Below are 21,360 nucleotides of genomic sequence, written 5' to 3' on the forward strand. Positions count from 1 at the left end.
GGCGTTATGCTGCATGGCTTGCAGGATCTTGGTCCCCAGAGCAGGGATTGAACCCCAGCCAAGGCAGTGAAAGCCTGGGATCCGAACCTCTAGGACATCAGGGAACTCCCTATCACCCCCAATTGACAGATGAGAAAAAGGAGACAGCTAGAGAAATAAAATAACTTGCCAAGGCCACCCAGATAAAAGATGGTGACATCTCCAGCTGGGGCAAGGGACAAGGAAGGGGTGGGGTCAGCATCTAGCTGGGCTCCCCAGAACCAACTGGGACTGCCTGGTCCTCTCAAAAACTCAAGTTTTCCAGCCTCTCCGAAAAGATCCCTGCTCCCACCTAGGGACCTTCTCTCCTTAGCTGCTCTGAAAAGAAAAGGTGGTGGTGAAGACAGGGTGGAGGAATCAGTCTTTAAGACCCTTGTTAACAAACTGTGACCTCTTTCTCAGACAAGACCACAGAGGACGGGAAAGGAGGGTGGCAGGGCCGGAAATGATTGCTCCAAGGCGATGGGGGAGGCAATGGAGCAGTGGGTGGTTGTTACAAAGGTGACAAGGGGCAGGGCTGGTGCTGGGAATTGGTCACCAGATCCAGGAAGACTGGAATCCCACCCCCACCCCCCACCCCCAAGCCTAAGAGGAATGGGTGGGTTTAATGCAAATAGAAGGAAGCCTCTTGAGTTCTTAGTGCAGGAGGAAACGAAGCCAGCTACCCTGGGAAGCTCAAAGTACACAGAGCGGGGAAGGATTACAATTCATTGGGGTTTAGATTCATTAGACTTTATTCTAAAGGAATTTAGAGGCTGTGTCTATGCAAGAGGTTGCAAAGCTCCCAAGCACAGTTACCCGGGGCAGGGGTGGGGGAGAGAGCCACAGGGAGATCTGGAAGGTTGAGAGAAGTGTAGCTGCGGGCACTGCTGCTGGTCTCAGTCTTCCCACTGTAGCAGGAGGCTGGGGTCTAGGGGCTGGAAGCTGGAGGCATCTGAGGCAGAGACTCCAAGGTCAAGGACTGGTGGACTAAGGATCCTGCCATCCTTCTGGGTGAGGACAATAGCCAGGCAGCAGTTTTTAAACAATAAGAATGATTTGAATTTGAATACCTTTTAAGGCAGGAATGAACTAATCTGTGGCCACAGTCCCCCACTCCTCCCCAGCCACACATCCAGGAGGCTCAGTGCATTTCTATGACTGGCTGACTCCTGTAGGGTTTTTGAACTCTGAGACAGCAGCAGTGACATCTTTGGAGATTCCAGTCTGAGGGAGGAGATGGGAGGGGAGGCTCAGTGTCCGGCGGCTCAGCTCTCCCCTAGGATGTTGCTCCAGGTACCACGCTGTGATGGGGCATTCCTTGCCTTTAGCATCCCCAGCACTGCCCGTAAATGCCAACAGTGCCCTCTAGCTCTGTGACAATATTGCATTTCCAAAATGATGCTAAAGCTGAAACTCCAGTACTTTGGCCACCTTATGCAACGAGTTGACTCATTGGAAAAGACTCTGATGCTGGGAGGGATTGGGGGCAGGAGGAGAAGCGGACGACAGAGGATGAGATAGCTGGATGGCATCACTGACTCGATGGACGTGAGTCTCAGTGAACTCCGGGAGTTGGTGATGGACAGGGAGGCCTGACGTGCTGCGATTCATGGGGTCGCAAAGAGTCGGACAGGACTGAGCGACTGAACTGAACTGAACTGAAACGCTCCCAGGTCAGGGGTGTGGTACCACCCCAACGGAGAGCTCTGGGTTCCTCCTTTTTGGTGCTGAGGAAACGACTTACACCCCCACCAGCCTCTTCCTGACATAGAAACACAGAGACACAGAAGCCAGCGGCATGTGTTGGTCATTATATTAATGCCCCCCACACCCAGTGAGGGGGAGGAGGAAGGGGCCGTGAAACAGGGGAGCCTGAGCAGAGTGGAAAGCGTGGACCACCTCCCCAGCTGGGGACACTGGGGAAAGTGTAACTTCACTTGTAGTGAAATATACTTGGAGAGGGAGGAAACTGTGGAGTAAATCCAGCCACTGGAAGCCTGGTTGGGGTAAAAGAAAAGCATTTTGAGTGGGGAAGGTGGGCCCGGGAGGGTGGGCCCGGAGGCCCGCTGATGGAGTGAGCCTGGCATCCAAGGGTCCATTCCATCAGCAGAGGCTGCAGAGCTGAGTGCCACAGGGAGTACACCAACCCCAGGCCAGAAGCCCTGGGGGGCTGGTGGTGGTGCAGGTGGTGGAAGGAAGTCAGGATCCTGCAGTGCCTCTAACCCCACATAGTTATCTGCAGCCACTGTGGGGTGAGAAGAACATCAGAAGATGGGAGCGGTGGGGGTGGGGCATGATGTCCATAGAGAGGGAAGGGTAGCGGAGCCATGGGTGGGGGTGCCTGAGAGCCCTTCCATGTACCTGGTTCAGGTCCAGGGAAATCTGGCCAGTGTTCTTAGGGTCCATGGTTAGAAAGTACGCTGTTTCAGTGAGGAGGCAAAGGGAGGATGGTTGGGAGGTAAGTCAGTGGTCACCCATTCTCAACTAGGGCAGAGGTCAGAAAGGGTATCCCTCTCTCCAGCTACATCCCCAGTCCAGTAGGGAGTTAATGATAAGGACTCCTTCCTAGAGCCTTGCTCTGAACCACGGCCAGTTCTGAGTGCTCTCTAAATACTATCGCATTTAACCTCCACCATGGTCCTATGCAGGCAGCGCTATTATCTACATTACAGGCACAGAGAGATACAGTGACTTGGTCAAGGCAACAGAGCCCGCAATGGTGGGGCTGGGATTTGAACCCAGATTGTCTGCGCCCTGTGGAGGGGAGGGTTCTGGAGCAGTGCTTCTCTCGAAGGTATGCGGGAGAAGGCCGGTGGTCCAATGGCCCGGGCTGGGGTGTGGGCAGGTGCCCGGCTGACTCACTGAACATGGCCTTCAGCCTCAGGAAACAGCTGATGAAGCTGTCAAACTCCATGATCAAGTTGTCATTCGCATACCTGGCCACCAGCACCTGCGTGACCTTGTTGTTCAGTTTGATGCCTGGGAGAGGGAGGGGTGTGGAAGGAGAGAGTCCAGCCCTTTGGCCGCTGCCTCCCCCATCCAAGCCCCCAGACCCTGCCCCACCCCTAGCCCACCTGCTTTCTCAACTGCCAAGCGCATCTCATAGGAGTTCAAGGTGCCTGACTGGTCCTGGTCACACTCTCGGAAGATGTCCTGAAGGGACAGGCAGTTGTGGTAGGGCCGTGTGCAGGGCACAATGCTTCACAAGGGGTGAAATGCTTCACAACCACCACCCAAGTCCCCAGGAGCCCCCGTGCCCCGTCCCCCACCGGCCTACACCTGAGCTCCCATATTCCTATCGCCTGGTGACCACAGAGCTGGCTCCTGGCACCTTGCTCAGGGCTCTCTGCCTGTATCCTTTATGTTAGTTGATACCTAGACTCTGCTGGTTATTGAATTTTTTTTTTTTTTTTAGCCACATTGCAGGGCAGGGATCTTAGTTTCTTGACCAGGGATCCAATCCACACCCCCCATATTGGAAGAAGTCCCAACCATTGAGACTGTCAGGAAAGTCCCGGGAACATTTTGACTATTTCATGTGGCAGCATGTCAACAACTCCGTCCTAGGGTGTGTGTGTGTGTGTGTGTATGTGTGTGTGTGTGTGTGTGTACACACGCATGTCTAGTCAGGGGCTCCTGTTACAGTTTCATCTTTGTTAGACCTCCTAGTCCTCATTCCTCCAAGGACCTCTCTCACTCCCATAAACTGCCCTCTCAATGCCCTTTACCGTCCATTTCTTGATTTTTCTCCACAGGACCTGAAACTCCTGAAGCCCCAGTTTGCCAGAGCCATCTTTCTGAGAGGAGAGGCAGTCAAGGATATCAGGGGAGAGGGTGGGGAGGACGTTCCGGGGACTAGGAAGCAGAGCAGCTCACTGAGATGGGGACCAAGACCAAAGGGCCCTGTAGGTATCTGTGGTGACAGCCAGAAGAGCTGGCGTCTTTTGTCACCCCAGAGCCTAATCCCCATCCAGAAGGAGGGCATGGCTGGCCAGAGAGGTGGCCACCTTGGGGCCAGGCTCAGGGGTAGGGGGCTCGGGCAGGATAGCACTGGGCAGGACGGTCCACTGGACGGGAAGATACATCCAAGAGGTTGATCATGCAGCGGCACACGTCCAGGCTGAAGCCCTTGGTTTTGAAGTTTTTGACTGTGAGGGAGGGAGGGGCAGAAAGAAGGGGAGGGGTGGCTGAGTGTTGCTGGGATGGGGAGGAGGGCAGGGGTGATTAAGGGTGATTAAGAGAAGGATTGTAGCGGGCGGAAGACTCACATCTGGAGACCACCTTGTTGAGCAGCTTCTGTAGCTCATACATGCCTATCTCCTTGCCCTAGGAAGGGGATCGTAAACTCTCCGTCTGGCTCCTTCAGCCCCCAGTCACCTCCTTTCAGCACCCCCAGACCTCTGCCTCTCACCTCTCCACCGGCCACTATGTGAAACAAACGTACAAAGTCCTGGTCCATGTCGCTCTCAGAGATGTTCTCCTGGAGGGAAAGGGGTGGGAGAGGGACACGGTCCAGAGCGTTCCTTCATACCCCAACCCACACATACTGCCCCGAACCCCCAACCCCATGGCCTCCCCTCACCTCTTGGAGAAGCTCAGCGTAGTTGGCTTCATCCAGTTCCCTGGGCAGAAGTGGATGAAGGCGTGGAGTTAGCAGGGGTTGGTTCAGGGAAACAGGGACTCTAGGGGGAAGGTGGGGAGGTCATGTGTATCTGAAGCAATAGGGAATGGGTGCCATGGGACTGGGGTTCCAATTCTGTCTCTGCTACTACCTTGGACTTCCCTGCCTTGTGCCTCAGTTTCCTTGACTGTAAATTAGGGACAGAGTGTCGGTGGCGGCGGGGAGGGGGGCCTACCGGATGACTGATCCCTGAGCATGACATCCTACAGCTCGGGGTGGGGGGCAGGTGGCCTTGGAGCAGTGAGGTGGGGCCCCTCACCAGGACTCGCTGTGCTTCTCGGTGAAGACCCGCAGCAGGAAGTCAGCGTCCTTGTGTGGCTCGAAGGTGGAGGGGATGATGATGTATTCCCCTGGGGGCAGCTGGAACTGGGTGCTCACCTCCCGTGAGTTGGTGAAAATCTCCGAGAAACCCAGGTCTTGGTACTTGATGAAGAAGTCCTTTTTCAAGTGGACATCCTGGAGGTTCTGAAACTGTACGTGCCCTGCAGGTGGGTCCAGGGTCCTCGGGGAGAGGGCAGGGAGAGAGGGACCCCCACAGTGAGGCCCACTGGGCACAGTTAGGGGGCTGCTGTGGCTGGCAGGTAACTCCAGTGGTGGTTTCCTTCCCTGACTCCCACCCAGGGCCCAAGGGGGCTGGAATCCTGACCCAGTGGCCCCCAGACCCTTCACTGAATTCCACCCCTGGCCCATCTACACGCAGCCGGGAATGGGGTGGGTGTCTGCCGGATGTCAAGCCCCTCGTCTTCGGTACCTCCTTTGGGATCTGGGAAGGGAAGAAAGAGGGAGGTCAGATCCCCAGGATGGCTAAGGGGCTCAGGTCTATGGAAGTCAGGCTGTGTGTGTTCAGCAGGGGAGGGGCTGCTAATAAGGGCCCTGGGACACCAGTGTGGGGAGGTGCATGGGATCTAAGAGCTGTTAAGTCCTAGCTTTAATAATCTTTCCTTTTGCTTTGGACAGCCAAGTATGGTTTATACCGAGTTTTGCAAAGAGGATATTTGATCACTTCAGGTTAAGGATGGAAAGGAAATCCCCCAGAGGTGGTGAACTAACTCACCCAGTCTTACACTGCTAAGCAGTTGGAGAACTGGGGAAAAACACGGGGAGAGCATTTTCCATGGAGTGCTCATTTTTCCCAGGAAGTTCATAGAAACCCAGTAATGAGCACAAAGGTGCTCATTAAAAAGGTGCTCTATAAAAGATGCTTTATAAAAAGGTGACTTAAACCAAGATAAATACATTGCTCTCCTGCAGAAATATAGGTTCCTGCAGAACCTTTAATGTACTAATGGCCCAGGGGAGCTCTGGGTGGGTGTAGAGAAGGCAGCCTTTCCGGGAGGGGTCGCATCTAACCTTAGAAATGGCTTGGGGTGTGTCTGTTAACCTGAGAGACACACAGCCTAGGAGGAGGGCAAGGCTCAAGTCTGCTTTTGTTCATGACTGAGCATACAGAAGGTGCTCCATGGATACTGTTGACTATGTAAGTGAAAGGACAAATGGGCGTTTCTAGGATTTTGCAAGGCACAGCTTGGGAAACACTTGTCAGGGGTTTTTCCTGGCCAGACTCCATGTTCTTGATGGGGTGACTCTGGAGGTTTGGGAGCTGTGGGGAAATTTCTGAGTGTGTCGAAACTGGTATGAGTTTGGACATGACCTTGCCCCTGGCTCCCGGTCTCCTTCCTTTTTATTAAAGGCGTTACTATTTGAAAGGTCCTTGGAACAATGCCTGGTACAAAGGAAGTGCTCCTTAAGTGTTTTTTTCCTTTTCTTTTTTTTTCCTTTTTGTTTACACTTCGTGGCATGTGGGATCTTTGTTCCCAACTGGGAATAGAACCGGTGTCCCTCGCGCTGGACCTCTAGGGAAGTCCCTCCTTAAGAGTTTTCAATGTAAAAAATTTGGAAAGAAAACTGTCAGCCCTGCCTTAAAAGCTCAACACACCCTAAAGAAAAAGCCAGGGCAGGGAGTTGGGGGGGTAGGGATAAACTGGGAGATTGGGATCGATATACACACACTACTGTAACTACAATAGGTAACTAACTAATAAGGACCTGGCTTCCCCAGGGCCTCAGCGGTAAAGAACCTGCCGGTAATGCCGGAGACGAGGCAGGAGTAACGGGTTGGATTCCTGGGTCAGGGAAGTTTCCCTGGAGAAGGAAATGGCAACCCATGCCAGTACTCTTGCCTGGGAAACCCCATGGACAGTCCATGGGGTCGCTGAAGAGTCAGACACAACTTAGCAACTAAACACCACCACCAATAAGGATCTCCTGTTCAGCACAGGGAACTCCACTCAATACTATGTAATGACCTATGTGGGAAGAGAGTAGGTATGTGTCTAAATACGACTGATCCACTTTTTTGTACACCTGAAACGAACACAACATTGTGGGGAGCGGAGAAGAAAGAGCGAGCTAGGGGTGTGGAGGTGGTTGAAGGGAGGGTGTCCTAGTCCTGGGGCTGTGGGGTGGGCAGTGGTTTGGGGGGTGAGGCCACTGCGGGAGCAATAGTGGCCAGGGGACCAGCTGGGCACCCACCGAGTAGATGACGAAGCCGATGGTCTCCAGCTGGGCTCCGTGCGGCCTCGTTCGCCTCCAGTTCTTCTGCATCAGGGCCACCAGGCAGGTGCAGACGGCTTCATCGTCCTCTATGTCGTCATCCTCCTCGGGGAGACAGATCTTAAACTGGGGGTTGGTCCAGAATGTGTCTGTGGAGGAAGCAGGTCAGGATGGCCCTGCCCTTCCCGGGGTGGACAGGCTTCCAGGCCACACGCCCGCCTCCTCACAGGGCCCAGTGGCACCTGATGGCGCTTGCCCCTGGGCCCCTGAGCCTGGTTGTGCAGTCAGTCAGTGGCCTATCACCCACTCCCTGCCCCGAGTTCCGCCCCCCACCCCGCCCAGCCCACCCAGGTAGCTCCGGCAGCCCCCTGCGGTGCTGCCCCTCCGCCAGCTGCCCTCGTAGAAGGTGGTGTGCCAACAGCTCTTGTAGTCCCCGGAGAGCGGGTCGGGCATCACGTTGCAGATTTCCAGGAGGGTGAAGTTGCCAAGGAAATCTTGGTAGGACATCCTGTGGTGGGAGGTGCACAGAGCCATCACTGGCTCAGCCACACCACGGGCCCCCCAGAACCTCCCCGTCCAAGGCTCGGGTGCGATGGGCGGCAGGAGGATGAAGGGGGTGGGCATGGGACTGACCAGAACTCCCCGTCCTCCTTCCTGTGCAGCAGCTGCCTCTGGACATCTGGGGTCACCTCCTCCCACTCCTTGGCACTGGAGCAGAGACAGGTCGGGGAGCAGAGCTCGTTCCTCCCTCAGGGCTCCCCTCACCCCTGAGCTACTTGAGAGTCCTGGTTAGATGGAGAATCTCTCGGTGGCATGGCTTTGCTCCGTGGGGGTGGGGCCTGCGGTGTTGCTCTGCCCCTCTGCCCCCAGAGTGCTGGCGAGCCACCTACTTGTCACTCCAGGCTCCATTCCACTCAATCCGGCCCCAGGGATTCCGGACTCGGATCAGTGTTTCTGTCCTGCCTTGGTAGGAGACCTGGGTGGGTTGTGGGCAGAGGTCAGGGGCGTAGGGTCAAAGAAGTCCTCCTTCTCGCACCCCTCTGGGTGGGGTTGCAGGGGTCAGACTCACGTCCTGGAGGCCGGTCACTGAGTAAGCATGTCCTCTCACCAGCATACCCTGCGTCAAGGACTCCAGCTCATGTTCGTGGGTGACCTGCAGAACACAGAGGGCTTGAGAGGAACTCAGGAGCTGGTCAGGGGGACGGGGACACCTGAAGACAGGTGACAACTCTCTGAACTCCCTGTTTTAAAACTTATTTTTATTGGAGAAGAGTTGCTTTACAATAAATGTCGTGTTCGTTTCAGAGGTACGGTGAAGTGAATCAGCTAGACGTGTATATATTATCCCCTCTTTTTAGGACTTTCTTCTTATTTAGATCTGGGTACACTTTTTTTTTTTTAATTAAGCTTTGCCTTTTCAAATGCTTGCAGACTCACAAGCGATTTTAAGAAATGATACAGAGAGATCCTGTGTATAGGATCTACATCAGTAACATCTTCCAAAACTATAGCTCAGGGACTTCCCTGGTGGTCTGGTGGTTAAAAACCCACCTTCCACTGCCCGGGACCAGGGTTCAAACCCTGGTTGTGGAACTGAGACCCCACATACTGTGGGGCGACTAAGCCCACACACCACAGTGAAGACCCAGTGCTGTCCAAATAAAAATAAGTAATTAGTTTTTTAAAACTGCTAAAAAAAAAAAAAGCTATAGCATGATATCAAGGGTTTTTGTTCTGTTTCATTTTTTTAGCTATGCCATACAGCATACAGGATATTAGTTCCCCAGCAGGGATTGAACCTGTGTCCCCTGCAGTGGAAGCGTGGAAGTCCCTATAGCACGGTATAAAAACCAGAATGAATATGTTGACACAATCTGTTGATCTAATACAGATGCCTCCTCTTTTACTAGTATTCACTTGTGTATGTTTTATGCATTGTTATTATATGATTGTGCTCTGTATCCTCCACCACTGTCACAAAACCAAACATTTCCATCACTGCTAACATCCCATTGTTGCCCTGATATAGCCAACAATCACCTCTTATGGCTGTCTTCCCTAAACTCTGACAACTCCTAATCTGTTCTCCATTTTTCAAGAATTTTGTCATTTCAAGGCCTTCCCTAAGTGGCTCAGTGGTAAAGAATCCATCTGCCAATGCAGGAGACACGGTCCCATCCCCAATCTGGGAAAATCCCAAATGCCTTGGGGGAACTAAACCCGCAGCCACAACTATGAAACCTGTGCTCTAGAGCTGCAGCTACTGAAGCCTGGGAGCCCTATCTACAACAAGGAAAAGCCGAAGTGAGGACTAGAGAGTAGCCCCTGCTTGCTGCAACTAGAGAGTAACTTGCACAGCAATGGAGACCCAGCACAGCCAAAAAAAAATAGATTAAAAAAAATAATTTTGTCATTTCAACACTGTCATATAAGCAATCGTACAGTATGGAACCTTTGGGGATTGGCTTTTTTCATTCAGCAGAATTTCCTTGAGACTCATCCAAGTTGTGTGTGTCAACAGTTCATGTCTTTTTATTGCTGAGTAGCATGGAGAAGGCAATGGCACCCCACTCCAGTACTCTTGCCTGGAAAATCCCATGGATGGAGGAGCCTGGTAGGCTGCAGTCCATGGGGTCGCTAAGAGTTGGACATGACTGAGCAACTTCACTTTCACTTTCATGCATTGGAGAAGGAAATGGCAACCCACTCCAGTGTTCTTGCCTGGAGAATCTCAGGGACGGGGGAGCCTGGTGGGCTGCCGTCTATGGGGTCGCACGGGGTTGCACAGAGTCGGACACGACTGAAGTGACTTAGCGGCAGCATCCCCTAAATGCGTTCACTGCAGTCTGTTCAACTGTTCACCCGTTGAAAGACATCTAAGTCGTTTCCAGGTTCTGGTTATTACAAATAGACCTGCTTTAAACATTTGGGCACAGGCTTTTGTGTGGATCTAAGTTTTCATTTTTCCTGTGGTCATGTATGGATGTGAGAGTTGGACTGTAAAGAAGGCTGAGCACCGAAGAATTGATGCTTTTGAACTGTGGTGTTGGAGAAGACTCTTGAGAGTCCCTTGGACTGCAAGGAGATCCAACCAGTCCATTCTAGAGGAGATCAGCCCTGGGATTTCTTTGGAAGGAATGATGCTAAAGCTCAAACTCCTGTACTTTGGCCACCTCATGCGAAGAGTTGACTCATTGGAAAAGACTCTGATGCTGGGAGGGATTGGGGGCAGAGGGAGAAGGGGACACCAGAGGATGAGATGGCTGGATGGCATCACTGACTCGATGGACGTTGAGTCTGAGTGAACTCCGGGAGTTGGTGATGGACAGGGAGGCCTGGCGTGCTGCGATTCATGGGGTCGCAAAGAGTCGGACACGACTGAGCGACTGAACTGACTGACCTAAGTTTTCATTTCTCTGGGATAAATGCCCAAGAATGCAACTGCTGGGTCTTATAGTGACACTCTTGTGCTCAGTCACTCAGTCATGTCTGACTCTTTGTGACACTTTGGAGTGTAGCCTGCCAGGCTCCTCTGTCCCGGCAAGGATACTGGAATGGGTTGTCATTTCCTCCTCCAGGGGATCTTCCCCACCCAGGGATTGAACCAAGTCTTTTGCGTCTCCTGCCTTGCAGGCAGATTCTTTAAGGCTGAGCCATCAGGGAAGCCTCACAGTGGCACTCTGGGTTTATTTGTTTATTTGAACAAATATGTGTTGGGAATCTATTGTATGCCAAGTACCACCTGAAGTCCCAGGATCAGCAGTCAAAGAGACAAATAAGGTCACTGCCTTCATGGAAGGGATTCCCTGGTGGCTCAGATGGGAAAGAATCTCCCTGCAGGGCAGAAGACCTGGGTTTGATCCCCCACTCCAGTATCCACTCCAGTGTTCATGCCTGGGAAATCCCATGGACAGCGGAGCCTGGCGGGCTACAGTGCATGGGGTCGCAAGGAGTTGGACATGCCTTCGTGGAATATGGAAACTGTCTGGAGAAGTTTGGTCATGAATATACACATTAACAAGTATGACAGTTTCTGACTGTGATAAATGTTGGGGAAAAAAATCAAAACAAAGTAGAGAGGAAAACAGGAGTAGGAACAGCTAAGACAGGGAAGACTAGCCTGAGGGAGGGGCACTGGAGTGGAAATGTGAATGAGAAGGGGCTAGTTATGCAGGTATCTGGAGAAAGAACTTTCTAGGTGTAAGCAACACCAGGTGCAAATGCCCCGAAGCGAGACCAAGCGTGGTTTACCTCGATGGAGCAGCCCATGAGGGAAGATCGCTCCACAGCCTTCCTAAGAATCCTCTGCAGGTTCCTAGGGGGATTCTGGAGTTGGAAGCTCTGCGTCACGCCCCCTGTGAAGTCCTCAAAGCCCTCCACCGTGTTGCCCCCCGACAGAGCTTCATACGATCCGTTCAGCCTGCGGGCACAGAGAAGGCACTGTCTGGGCTCTGTCTGGGAGGTGGGCTGGTTGTAAGCTTGGACCTCAGAGGGGGCGGGGAGGGAAGTGAGGGATGCCCCGCGGTCCCCCTGCCTCTTCCCCTGATTCCAGGTGCTTCCGTCACTGCCAACGGTCAGGGCAGGCTTGGAGGCCAGGCCAGTCGCTTGGCTAGGCACTCACTTGGCGTATGCCTTCTCCAGCAGGGCACTCCAGAACTCAGTGCGCTCCGCTGAGTGCACAAACACCAGCTTGCCATTCTTTGTGGGCAGCCGGTCATCCACCACTACGTCCATCCACTCCCCAAACTGCCAGATCTGGGGGTAGCAAGGTGGGTGTCAGCGGGGTGTGGGCATCTGTCTGCCCCAGGCCCCCTTCCAAACGTGAGTGCGCGCGCGCGTGTGCACACACACACACCCACTCCCCTCTCCTTGCAAGAGGACTGTTACACGAGTGCCCCCTGGTGGCCAATTCAATGACACACCAGTGACAGAGAGCCCACCCACCTCAAGAAAAGCTTGAAAGATCTGACAAGCCCTCCAGCCTCTAGTCAGGTTCTGCCGTGGCTTCCAGAGGGATCCACCTGCCTTTGGACCTTGGCTGGTCTTTTATTTCTGAGGTCTTGTGATTCGGAAAAAGTCTTATGACTTTCAGAAATATTTTTTTATGACCCGAGGAATTTGTCCACATGTTGCATAATTTAAAGAGTAGATTACAAAAATTATGCGAAACTCCCATGTCATAGATGTTGACAGACAAACACATGCATATACATGAGTATATTGATACATATATGTGTGTTTCTACTGAGAGAAGGAGAGACACGACACAGTGAGAAGCAGGAGAAAGAGATAGAGGGGGAGAATCACAAACCAATACAACTATTTTCTTTTGGGGCTTTAAAAGCTTAGCTTACACAATTTCTTTAGTGAGAGGATATTTCTCTAATAATTAGGCAAAAATCTACCCTGATAGATATCATTTTTTTTTTCCAAAAGAAAAGGGGAAAGGTAAGCTTCAAAGCATGTACTAATTGTCTCTCACACAGCCTCCACACACACATGCACACGCCTCAAACATAAATCAACTCTGGCTTTCTAATCGTCCTTCACCTGAAAATGGAAGATGCCAGCATAGTTCTTCTTGAAGCTCTGCCCCTTGGGCACCACACGGGACAGCAGTTTGGGGTACGCGGTGAGGGAGCCAATGGCGGCCAGCAGCCAGCAGTCTCCTGGAAAGACAGCAGGACTGCGCATTCCCCTGTGTGTGCCCCAGAGTCCAAGCGGAGGATGGGAACCGGTGGTGGGAGCCCACGTGAGAGCAGCTCTCCTTCACCTAATACCTTAGACTGAGGAAGTCGGAGCACCTGCAGGGACTTTAAAATGTGTCCACAAGTCCTTCTACAGCCCTCCCTCCAAGAGCAGAAGGCTAGTTCCCCTTCCCTTCCATGGGAGTTGGATTGCACGCATGCATGCTTTTTTTTTTTCCTGGCTGAGTGGCATGTGAGATCTTAGTTTCTGGACCAGGGATTGAACCCATGCCCCTCTACAGGAGAAGCACAGAGTCTTAACCACTGGACCACCAGGGAAGTCCCTGCAGGTTCGTTTGCTTTTAACAGCAGAACCTGGGGAGGTCACCGCCTGTTTCTCCTGAGACCAGCTGGCGAAGTCAGTCTAGCCTCCTCCTTGTTCTGTCTCAGGCCACTCACTCTGGGGGATGCCAGCTACCATGTGGGGACGCTCGAGTGTCCTACAGAGAAGCTACATGGCAAGGACCCGAGGCCTTCTGCCACGTGAGCGTGCCATCTCGGAAGGGGACCCTCCAGCTCCCGTGAAACCTCATGAGAGACCCTGAGCCAGACCCACCCAGCTCTATTGCTTCCTAATTCCTGCCCCGGAGAAACTGTGAGATGATAGATGTTTGTTGTTGCTTTAAGTCACTGAGTCTTGGAGCAATTAATAACTAATATGTTGCTGTTCAGTCGCTAAGTCGTGCTGGACTCTGTGACCCCATGGTCTGTAGCCTACCAGGCTCCTCTGTCCATGGAATTTCCCAGGCAAGAAAACTGGAGTGGGTTGCCATTTCCTTCTCCAGGGGATTTTTCCCAACCTGGGATTGAACTTGGGTCTTCTGCAGGCAGGTTCTTTACTGCTGAGCCACCTGGAAAGCCCGATAACGAATATAGCACCCTGCTTATTCCCAGACCCAGATGGCAGCAGGAGGGGGTGGCATCTGGCTTAGGGGAGGAGCAGGGAAACAGAAGAGCTGTCTGAGCCTTGGGGTCCCAGTTCCCCAGCTCCAGAAGACACCGCAGGCTTTCCCGCTCCCCACTCACCGAGCACGCCCTGGCAGATGTCGGTTGGGCTGACCCCATTCACGATGAATTGAGGATTGCTTGTGATTTGCTGCAGAGAAGGGAGAAAGGTTTCAGAGAGCCCAAGCCATCCCCTCTTAACCTCCCTCCTACCTCCTCGGGGAATGCTGCCTGCCTCTTGGATTCTAGGGGAAACGTGGATGGGGGAGATGGGGTGGAGGGGGGAGGCTGGCGTAGGTGTAAGCTGTGACGGCAAAACTCAGTGAGTGACCTTCCCAGGGTCATCTGAGAGGTTTTACTTAAGCACTTCCAGAACCATCCTGAACCCGAATGGAGGTGGAATCCAGGGCAGAGCCAAGAGAGGGCGGTGAGGGATTGGAAATTATGCAAGCGACTGGGGCATCACTACACGTCCCATCCCCCGGGAGTCCACGCCTCCCCTCCCGGTGCCCACACTGGGCCGCTGCCAGCTGATGTTCTGCACGTGTTTGGAGTTGGGTGCCAGTTCCTTGAAGCCTAGTGAAGTGGGTTCTGCAGGGAAAAAGGGGTCCTCGAACAGCTCTCCCCTCCGTAGGCAGAGTGCTCGCAGTTCCTCAAAGCTCTGGTTGTTGTAGTTCTGGGCGTTGTGGTGCTGGCCCACGCCCTTGGCCCTGAGTCGGTTCTGGCTTATGCGGGCCGCAATCCCTCTGTCAAAAACGGTCTCTGCTTAACAATCAAAGGACAAATAACCCATTAAAAATGGACAAAGGAGTCCAGCGCTCCAACCTGCTCCGGCCCAGTCGCCTGCCCCGAATCCGGCGCCACCGTGCCCAGGTGCCCTGTGTGCAACAAGGAGGTGTACTTTGCTAAATGGGTGACATCCCTGGGGAAGGACTGGCATTGGCCTTGCCTGAAGCGTGAGAGATGTGGGAAGATGCCTACCTCGGGGCGGGGATCAGGTGGAACATGAAGGCAGGCCCTGCTATGCGGCCATGCTCAGACCCAAAGGTTTTGGGCATGGTGGAGCCGAGAGCCACACTTTCAAGTAAACCCAGGTTTTGGAGACCCCTCTCTCCAGCTGCCTGCCAGGCCGCTGCCCTCCAGACTGACAGCAGGCCTTCCCCACAGGTACTGGGCTTCCCTGTAGACCCCCATGCCCTCAATAAACCTTGGGAGAAAAAAAAATGGACCAAGGATCTGAATCGGAGTCTCTCTGAAGAAGATATACAAATGACCAATAATCACATGAAAAATGCTTGGTACCATTCACCAGACAAATGCAAGTCAAGGTCAGTTCACACCCACTGAAAGTTAAGTGTTAGTCGCTCAGTCATGTCTGACTCTTTGCAACCCCATGGACTATAAACTGCCAGGCTCCTCTGTCCATGGAATTCTATAGGCAAAAATACTGGAGTGGGTTCCCATTCCCTTCTCCAGGGGATCTTTCCGACCCTGGGATCGAACCCGGGTTTCCCACATTGCAGGCAGATTCTTTACCATCTCAGCTATCAGGGAAGCCTGCTAGGACAGCTCTCATCCAAAAGATTGGTAATGAGACGTGTTGGTGAGGATGTGGGGAAATTGGCGTTCTCAGACACTCCTGGTGGGGATGTGAAAGGGTGCAGCCACTTCGGAAAATAGTCTGGCAGCTCCTCAGTTAAACGCAGAGTTGCCACATGATCCAGAAATTTCACCTCTAGGTATATATACCCAAGGGAGATGAAAGTATGTAAATACGTCCAGGACTTCCCTGGTGGTCCCGTGGTTGAGAATCACCTGCCAACGCAGAGGACATGAGTTCAATCCCTGGTTCTGGAAGACTCCACGTGAGTCGGGGCAACTAAGCCTGTGCGGCACGGCTAGCGAGCCCACGCTCCGCAACAAGAGAATCCACTGCGGTGAGAAGCCTGTGCGCTGAAACTAGAGCCCTGCCCCACTCATCACAACTAGGGAAAGCCTGCGTGCAGCAATACTCAGTGCAGCCAAAAATAAATAAGTAAATAAAATTTAAAAACATCTGTCCATACAAAAACCTGTACACAAATGTTTATAGCAGCAGGATTAGTCACAATAGCCAAAACGTGGGGGGGGGTGGAAACCCAAATGTCCATCAGCTGATGAATGGACAAGCAAAATGAGGAATACGTGGACGATGAAAAGAAATGAAGCACTGAGATGAACCTTAAAAACACTTGGCTAAGTGAAGAGAGCGGTCACAAAGGACTACATATGATATGATTCCAATTATGCAAAGTGCTCCAAATGGGCCAATTCATATAGACACAGGAAATATAATCATGGTTGCCTAGGACTTAGGGGGTTGTGGGGTTGGAAATTGATGGCTACAGGGTATGGGATTTCTTTAGGGGGAGAATGAGAAGGTTCTGAAATTGATTGTGGCGATGGTTGCAAAACTCTGTGAATGTACTGAAAGCCACTGACTCCTACGCTTTAAATGGGTAAATTATACGGTGTGTGAATCACAGTTCAATAGAGCTGTTTGTTTTTTTTTTTTTAATGATCTCCAGACTGTGCAAACAGACACTGCCTTTTGGGGAGAGGGGAAATAACGGAGAGTCAAGGGATGGAGGGCAGAAGGAAAGGAGCATCTCAGGGGCGAGAGTCAGTTAGGGAATGGCCCCACGGCTGAGCCTCTGAGAGGAAAAGTCAGGCCAGCTGACAGACCCTGGGTCAGCGGCAGTGGGGAGACCCAGGACCCATCCTCCTGCACAGGGACTGCAGGCTCTTACCCGCTTCCTGAGGCTTCCCTAACCGTGGACGGACTCCCTTCTGCCACCAACAGTGAACCCCAGGGCAGAGCACGGAGGAGGGGCAAGAGGAGCTGAGACCACAGCGCGAGACCCATTCTGAATCTGCAGTCCTACCCACCGGGCGCCCAGGGACGGTCCTCCCATCTCCCCATATTCTCAGCTGTTTCTGAAATAAGGAAGCACTTAGCGGGGAGGCTGGAAGGATGTGGTCTGTGTTAAACAGATCCCAGTGGGGCCTGGGGTGAGGGAGGAACCCAGAGTGAGGAAAAGAAGGGGGCAGCTGCAGAGAGGGGCGAGGGTCCTGGGCTGTCTAGAGGGGAGACCGGATTGGGCCCCCGAAGGGCTGCTGCGCTCCTCAGAGGCAGGAGCCGGGGGCTCAGCTGTGCTTCCTTCCTCGAGCTGGTCAAGAAGAGTCAGAGCAGCTGAGCTGACGGGCCTGAGCGCCTGCTCTGCAGGGCACACCAGGCCCAAGAGAGGGCCGTGCATTACCCACAGTTACCAGAACAGGAAGCCGCAGCGCCAAGGTTGGGGGTTGGTGCGAGGTCACAGACTCAGGGTTGAGGTGGATTCAGTCTGACCGCAGAGACCAGGCTAGGCTCGTGACCTTCGCGCCACACTGCCCTGGAGGGAGGCATGTCTCTTCGGCCGGAAGGCCTGGGGACCCAGCACCACCTCCCCATCCTTGTCAACTAGGGAGGTCACAGGCCATTTGTGGCTGAACTTACCTGATGCCCCCTAACTTACCACCCCAAGCAAGCAAACCCATTCTTCAGTCCCTCATCAGTGTCTCCTGGGACTTCCCTGGGTCCAAGAATGACCCCTGTTCTCTCCACTTAGTAGCCCGACAAAACCACCCAGGCTGCCCCCGACCAGCCCAGCACCTTGGAGCACAGGCTGCCTCGGTGCCTCTGCTTGGAATCATTCCTGACCCCATGCTCACATCTGTCCACTGGGAAAAGTTCTGGCTCAATGCCACCCGCTCAGTGAGGCCACCCCCAGACAGGCCTGTGCAAAGTTGGGACTGCCCTAGTGTCCGACACCAAGGTTGGGGGGTTTCCGGTTGTGGAAGACCAGAGTAGGGGGCAGGGGAGAGAGTAGGTGGGTGGGGGTGAGAATCTGGGACTTATTCCCTTCACCCCTTTCCCCTCCAGCCCTTTCTCTTCCAACCTAAGCCCTCTGGGCTTCTCTTAGGAATGATCGGGAAGCTCCCTCTCCCTCTCTCTGACTAGGGGAAAGAGAAGAAAGGGGTGTGTGTGTGTGTGTGTGTGCGCGCGCGCATCTGTGGAGTATTGTGTGTGTGTGTGGAAAATGTACGTTTGTGTTTACGTGGTGTGTCTGTGTATGTGGAGTATGCGTGTATCTGTGGAGTACATGTGTGTGTGTGTGTGTGTCTGTCTCCATGGAGAATGTGCGTGTGTATGTCTATGTCGAGTGTGTCTGTGTGTCTATGCAGTGTCTGTGTGTCTGTGTCGTGTGTGTGTCTCTGTGTGTAAAGAGTCATGTGTGTATCTGTGGAGTATATGTGTAGGAGGAGGATGTGTTTTTTCTTTTGCCCAGAGATGAAGAGGGTCCTGAGAGGAAGGACGAACCCAGAATTTGTGCTCGTTTCACCGCCAGGCCGGTCCTCACCCAGTGTTGCCGTCGCTGGGAGGAGAGGCTGTTCCTGACTTGGGTGGGTGGAACCCAGGGCCCCCAGAGAAGGTAACTCAGCTCTTCTCCCCGGGGGCACTGTCAGGAGATGCTTCGGCTGCCTTAACTGGGGAGCAGGGGCAGGGGTTGCTGGCGTCCAGTGGGTAAAGGCCAGGGATGCTGCTAAACATGCCACACTGCACAGGACAGGTCTTACGACAAAACATTATCCTGTCCCCAAACATCAGGAGGGTGGAGGCTGAGAAACCTGGGTTAAGTGAAAGGCCTAGAGCCCCATGTAGTGAGGGAAGCCTCTGTGCCCTTCCTCCAACTGGGCTGCCCCGAGGCCTCTGCCCGGCTGCCCCCAAAGTGGGGGCAAGTGGGTGCCCAAAAGTGGGTGTGCTGAGCTTTTGGGATGGGGGGGTTCTGGGAGGACCACAGAAGGTGCTGGTGTCCCAGAAAACTGGAGAACATCAGAGAGGAAACCAAGGTGATGAGTCTTCTTAATCTCCCTGGAGCCTTCCCTCGGGCTCATCACCCAGCCGAGAGGTCATCGCTCACTGTCCTGGTCTGCGCGCCTGACGCAGCAGCTGGGCTGGCAGGGAGGACTCACACACGCACACACGCACACACGCACACACACACACACACGCGTGCGCACACACACACACACGCACATTCCACCACAGTTATACCCCAAATGTCTCAGGCCCCGGCAAGGGCAAGCTCAGAGAGACAGACAGACAGACAAGGTTGGCTGGGGGAAGGAGAGGCAGATGGCCAGAGCAATATGTGAAAGCAAGGCGTGAAGAGATAGGATGATTTTTGTCCTGGGTGCTTGTCTTGTTTCTCCCATCAGACTGGGGACTTGTAGATTTAGGGGCTAGGTCATGTCCAGGCTCCTCTGACCTTCACTATCTCCCTGAGTTTGCTCAGATTCATGTCCATTGAGTCAGTGATGCTGTCTAACCATCTTATCCTTTGCCGCTCCCTTCTCCCTTTGCCTTCAATTTCGGGAAGGGACCCCAGTGCTGGGAAAGACTGAAGATTTAGGGACACCACCTTAATTTTCAGAGCAGAGAGTAAATTAAGTAAATGAAGATGTTGTCTAAACTGGGCTTGGGTCTCCCCTTGGCCTACACTTCCCAAGAAGCCTGGAGACTGGGTCTAGGGTGCCTTTTATTTCCCTAACGGCCACGGCCAAGGGGGCTCTCCTCACACGAGCCCGTTCCCCAGGCGGCTCTGACAGCAGTGTGGCTGGTCCCTCTCTTCTCCCCAACTCGGCGGAGACAAGGAAGCTGTTCTCCTGAGGGTCTGACCATCCGTGGCCTGTTCTTTCCCAGACTGGCTGAGGAAGAGGCGCAACTCCTGAGCCTGGGGAGCATCCAGTCTGATGGAGTAGTCACCCCCAAGGACACACAGCCCCTTCCTGGGGCAGGGGAGGCCCTCGTCTGCCAGGTACACGAGTGGGACAGACCCCATCAGCGCCTACCTGGAGAGTACAGCATGCTGGTAGCTTGCATGGTGCTTGACAGTTGAAGGTTCTGGGGGTGGGGGGTTTGTAGAGGACCCCTCCCCCACAGAACTCTCCCAGAATCCCCTGGGATTCCTAAGTCAGTGGCACATTTTTAACAGCTGCCTCCTTCCCACTTGTCCCCCACAGGCTGGTGCTGGTACTAATGGCCCCTTTCTATCTGCCTGGTCTCCACCCACCAGTCCAAGGGCCATCTCCCTGCGGGGACAGGAGACCCAGCACTCCCACCCTGGGGGCCACCACCAGGCTGGCTGCCCTCACTGCATCATCTCAGGATAAGTTTGAGTCCCTCTTTTTCCGTCCAAGACTGCCAGGTAGGGGCTGTCCCTGACACCCCAATGGGATCTCTTTTATCTTGAAAGCCTCCTTGATTCCAGAAGCCACTGACATGGCATTCACCCTGTGCATCTGGCTTCACGTGGCCTTCACTGTGCCTCTCTCCTGTTCTTATAAAGACACCAGTTGTACTGAATTAGGGACCCATCCTTTTCCAGCACGACCCCATCTTATCTAATTATTTCTGCAATGACCCTATTTCCACATAAAGCCACATACTGAGGTATTGGGGATTAGGACTTCAATATATCTTTTTGGGGGATGACATTCAATCCGTAACATTCTTCTTGGCATGGTTAGGCCACTGGCATGCCTCAGAGCAGGCGAGGGGGTGTTCCTGGCTTAACTCCATGACCCCTGGGGAAAGGGTCTACTACCACATCAGTCATTTTGGCCTATTTTGGGGTCCTTGACTAATTACTCTCCTTTCCATGTCAGTTTTCTCAGCTAACTGTAAAAAGTTTGAATGAGGCAAGATATCCTGTCTTTAAGCTCCCATAGCATCCTAAGGTTTTTTTCATCCTGCCTTAGCTCCACTGTGTCCAGGTTGTGTTAGCTGGGGCAAGGGACATCCTGGCCATGGGCCTCACGCTTCTCATCTATCAGTTGGAATAGGGCTCCTCTGAGGACTCAATGACAGGTCCATCTCATTTCACTGAACTTTGAAGATATTACATTTTTTACAAATTGAAAGTTTGTGGCAACCTTGCTCTGGTCAAGGAAGTCTACCGGGGCCATTTTTCCAACAGCATTTACTCCTTTTGTGACTCTGTCATATTTTGGTATTTTGAACTTTCCACTAGCAAAAACATTATGACTTGTTGAAGGCTCACATGATGCCTAACATTTTTTAGCAAAAAAGTATTTTTAAATTAAGGTATGTAGATTTATTATTTTTTTTTTAGAAATAGTGCTATTGCACACTTAATAGACTACAATGTAAATGTAAGTTTTCTGTGCACTCAGTTCAGTCACTCAGTCATGTCCGACTCTTTGCTACCCCATGGACTGCAGCACGCCAGGCTTCCCTGTGCATCATCAACTCCTGGACCTTACTCAAACTCATGTCCATTGAGTTGGTGATGCCATCCAGCCATCTCATCC

General features: G+C 53.0%; 1 protein-coding gene and 1 pseudogene across 6 annotated transcripts; one reads left to right on the forward strand and one right to left on the reverse strand.

Annotated features, from left to right (window-relative positions):
- Window positions 1-623: 623 nt before the first annotated feature.
- Window positions 624-19,931, reverse strand: CAPN11 (calpain 11). 6 transcript variants are annotated; one of them, XM_044929507.2, is made up of 22 exons: window positions 19,879-19,931; window positions 14,462-14,712; window positions 14,029-14,098; window positions 12,806-12,924; window positions 11,877-12,010; window positions 11,507-11,675; window positions 8,325-8,408; window positions 8,146-8,231; window positions 7,889-7,963; window positions 7,603-7,763; window positions 7,235-7,404; window positions 5,454-5,465; window positions 4,962-5,173; window positions 4,604-4,643; window positions 4,433-4,501; window positions 4,290-4,347; window positions 4,105-4,169; window positions 3,750-3,818; window positions 3,096-3,174; window positions 2,958-3,000; window positions 2,383-2,441; window positions 624-1,028 (listed from the first exon to the last, which is right to left on the reverse strand). In XM_044929507.2, the coding sequence occupies exons 1-21, from the start codon at window positions 19,907-19,909 to the stop codon at window positions 2,417-2,419; spliced, it is 2,022 nt and encodes a 673-aa protein (XP_044785442.2). In that variant the 5' UTR covers window positions 19,910-19,931; the 3' UTR covers window positions 624-1,028; window positions 2,383-2,416. The 6 variants fall into 6 exon arrangements, 5 of the variants coding, with proteins under 5 accessions (XP_044785442.2, XP_044785431.2, XP_044785429.2 ...); XM_044929496.2 differs by having other exon boundaries at window positions 638-1,028; window positions 2,884-3,000; window positions 14,462-14,709; window positions 19,879-19,926; XM_044929494.2 differs by having other exon boundaries at window positions 639-1,028; window positions 2,884-3,000.
- On the forward strand, window positions 14,750-15,339 carry LOC102396629 (annotated as a pseudogene).
- Window positions 19,932-21,360: the final 1,429 nt, after the last annotated feature.

Source organism: Bubalus bubalis, chromosome 2 (genome assembly GCF_019923935.1).
Source record: "Bubalus bubalis isolate 160015118507 breed Murrah chromosome 2, NDDB_SH_1, whole genome shotgun sequence".
NCBI classification, from domain to species: domain Eukaryota; kingdom Metazoa; phylum Chordata; class Mammalia; order Artiodactyla; family Bovidae; genus Bubalus; species Bubalus bubalis.

What these genes read in the sequence shown, in the direction of transcription:
- CAPN11 (XM_044929494.2), bottom strand. Translation starts at nt 19,909, where the DNA reads ATGCAAGCTACCAGCATGCTGTACTCTCCAG. An exon ending in AATGGAGCCTGGAGTGACAA is followed by an intron (nt 7,964 to 8,145) that starts GTAGGTGGCTCG and finishes TCTCTGCTCCAG; the next exon opens with TGCCAAGGAGTGGGAGGAGG. An exon ending in GCATGATCAACCTCTTGGAT is followed by an intron (nt 3,819 to 4,104) that starts GTATCTTCCCGT and finishes CTCTCCTCTCAG; the next exon opens with AAAGATGGCTCTGGCAAACT.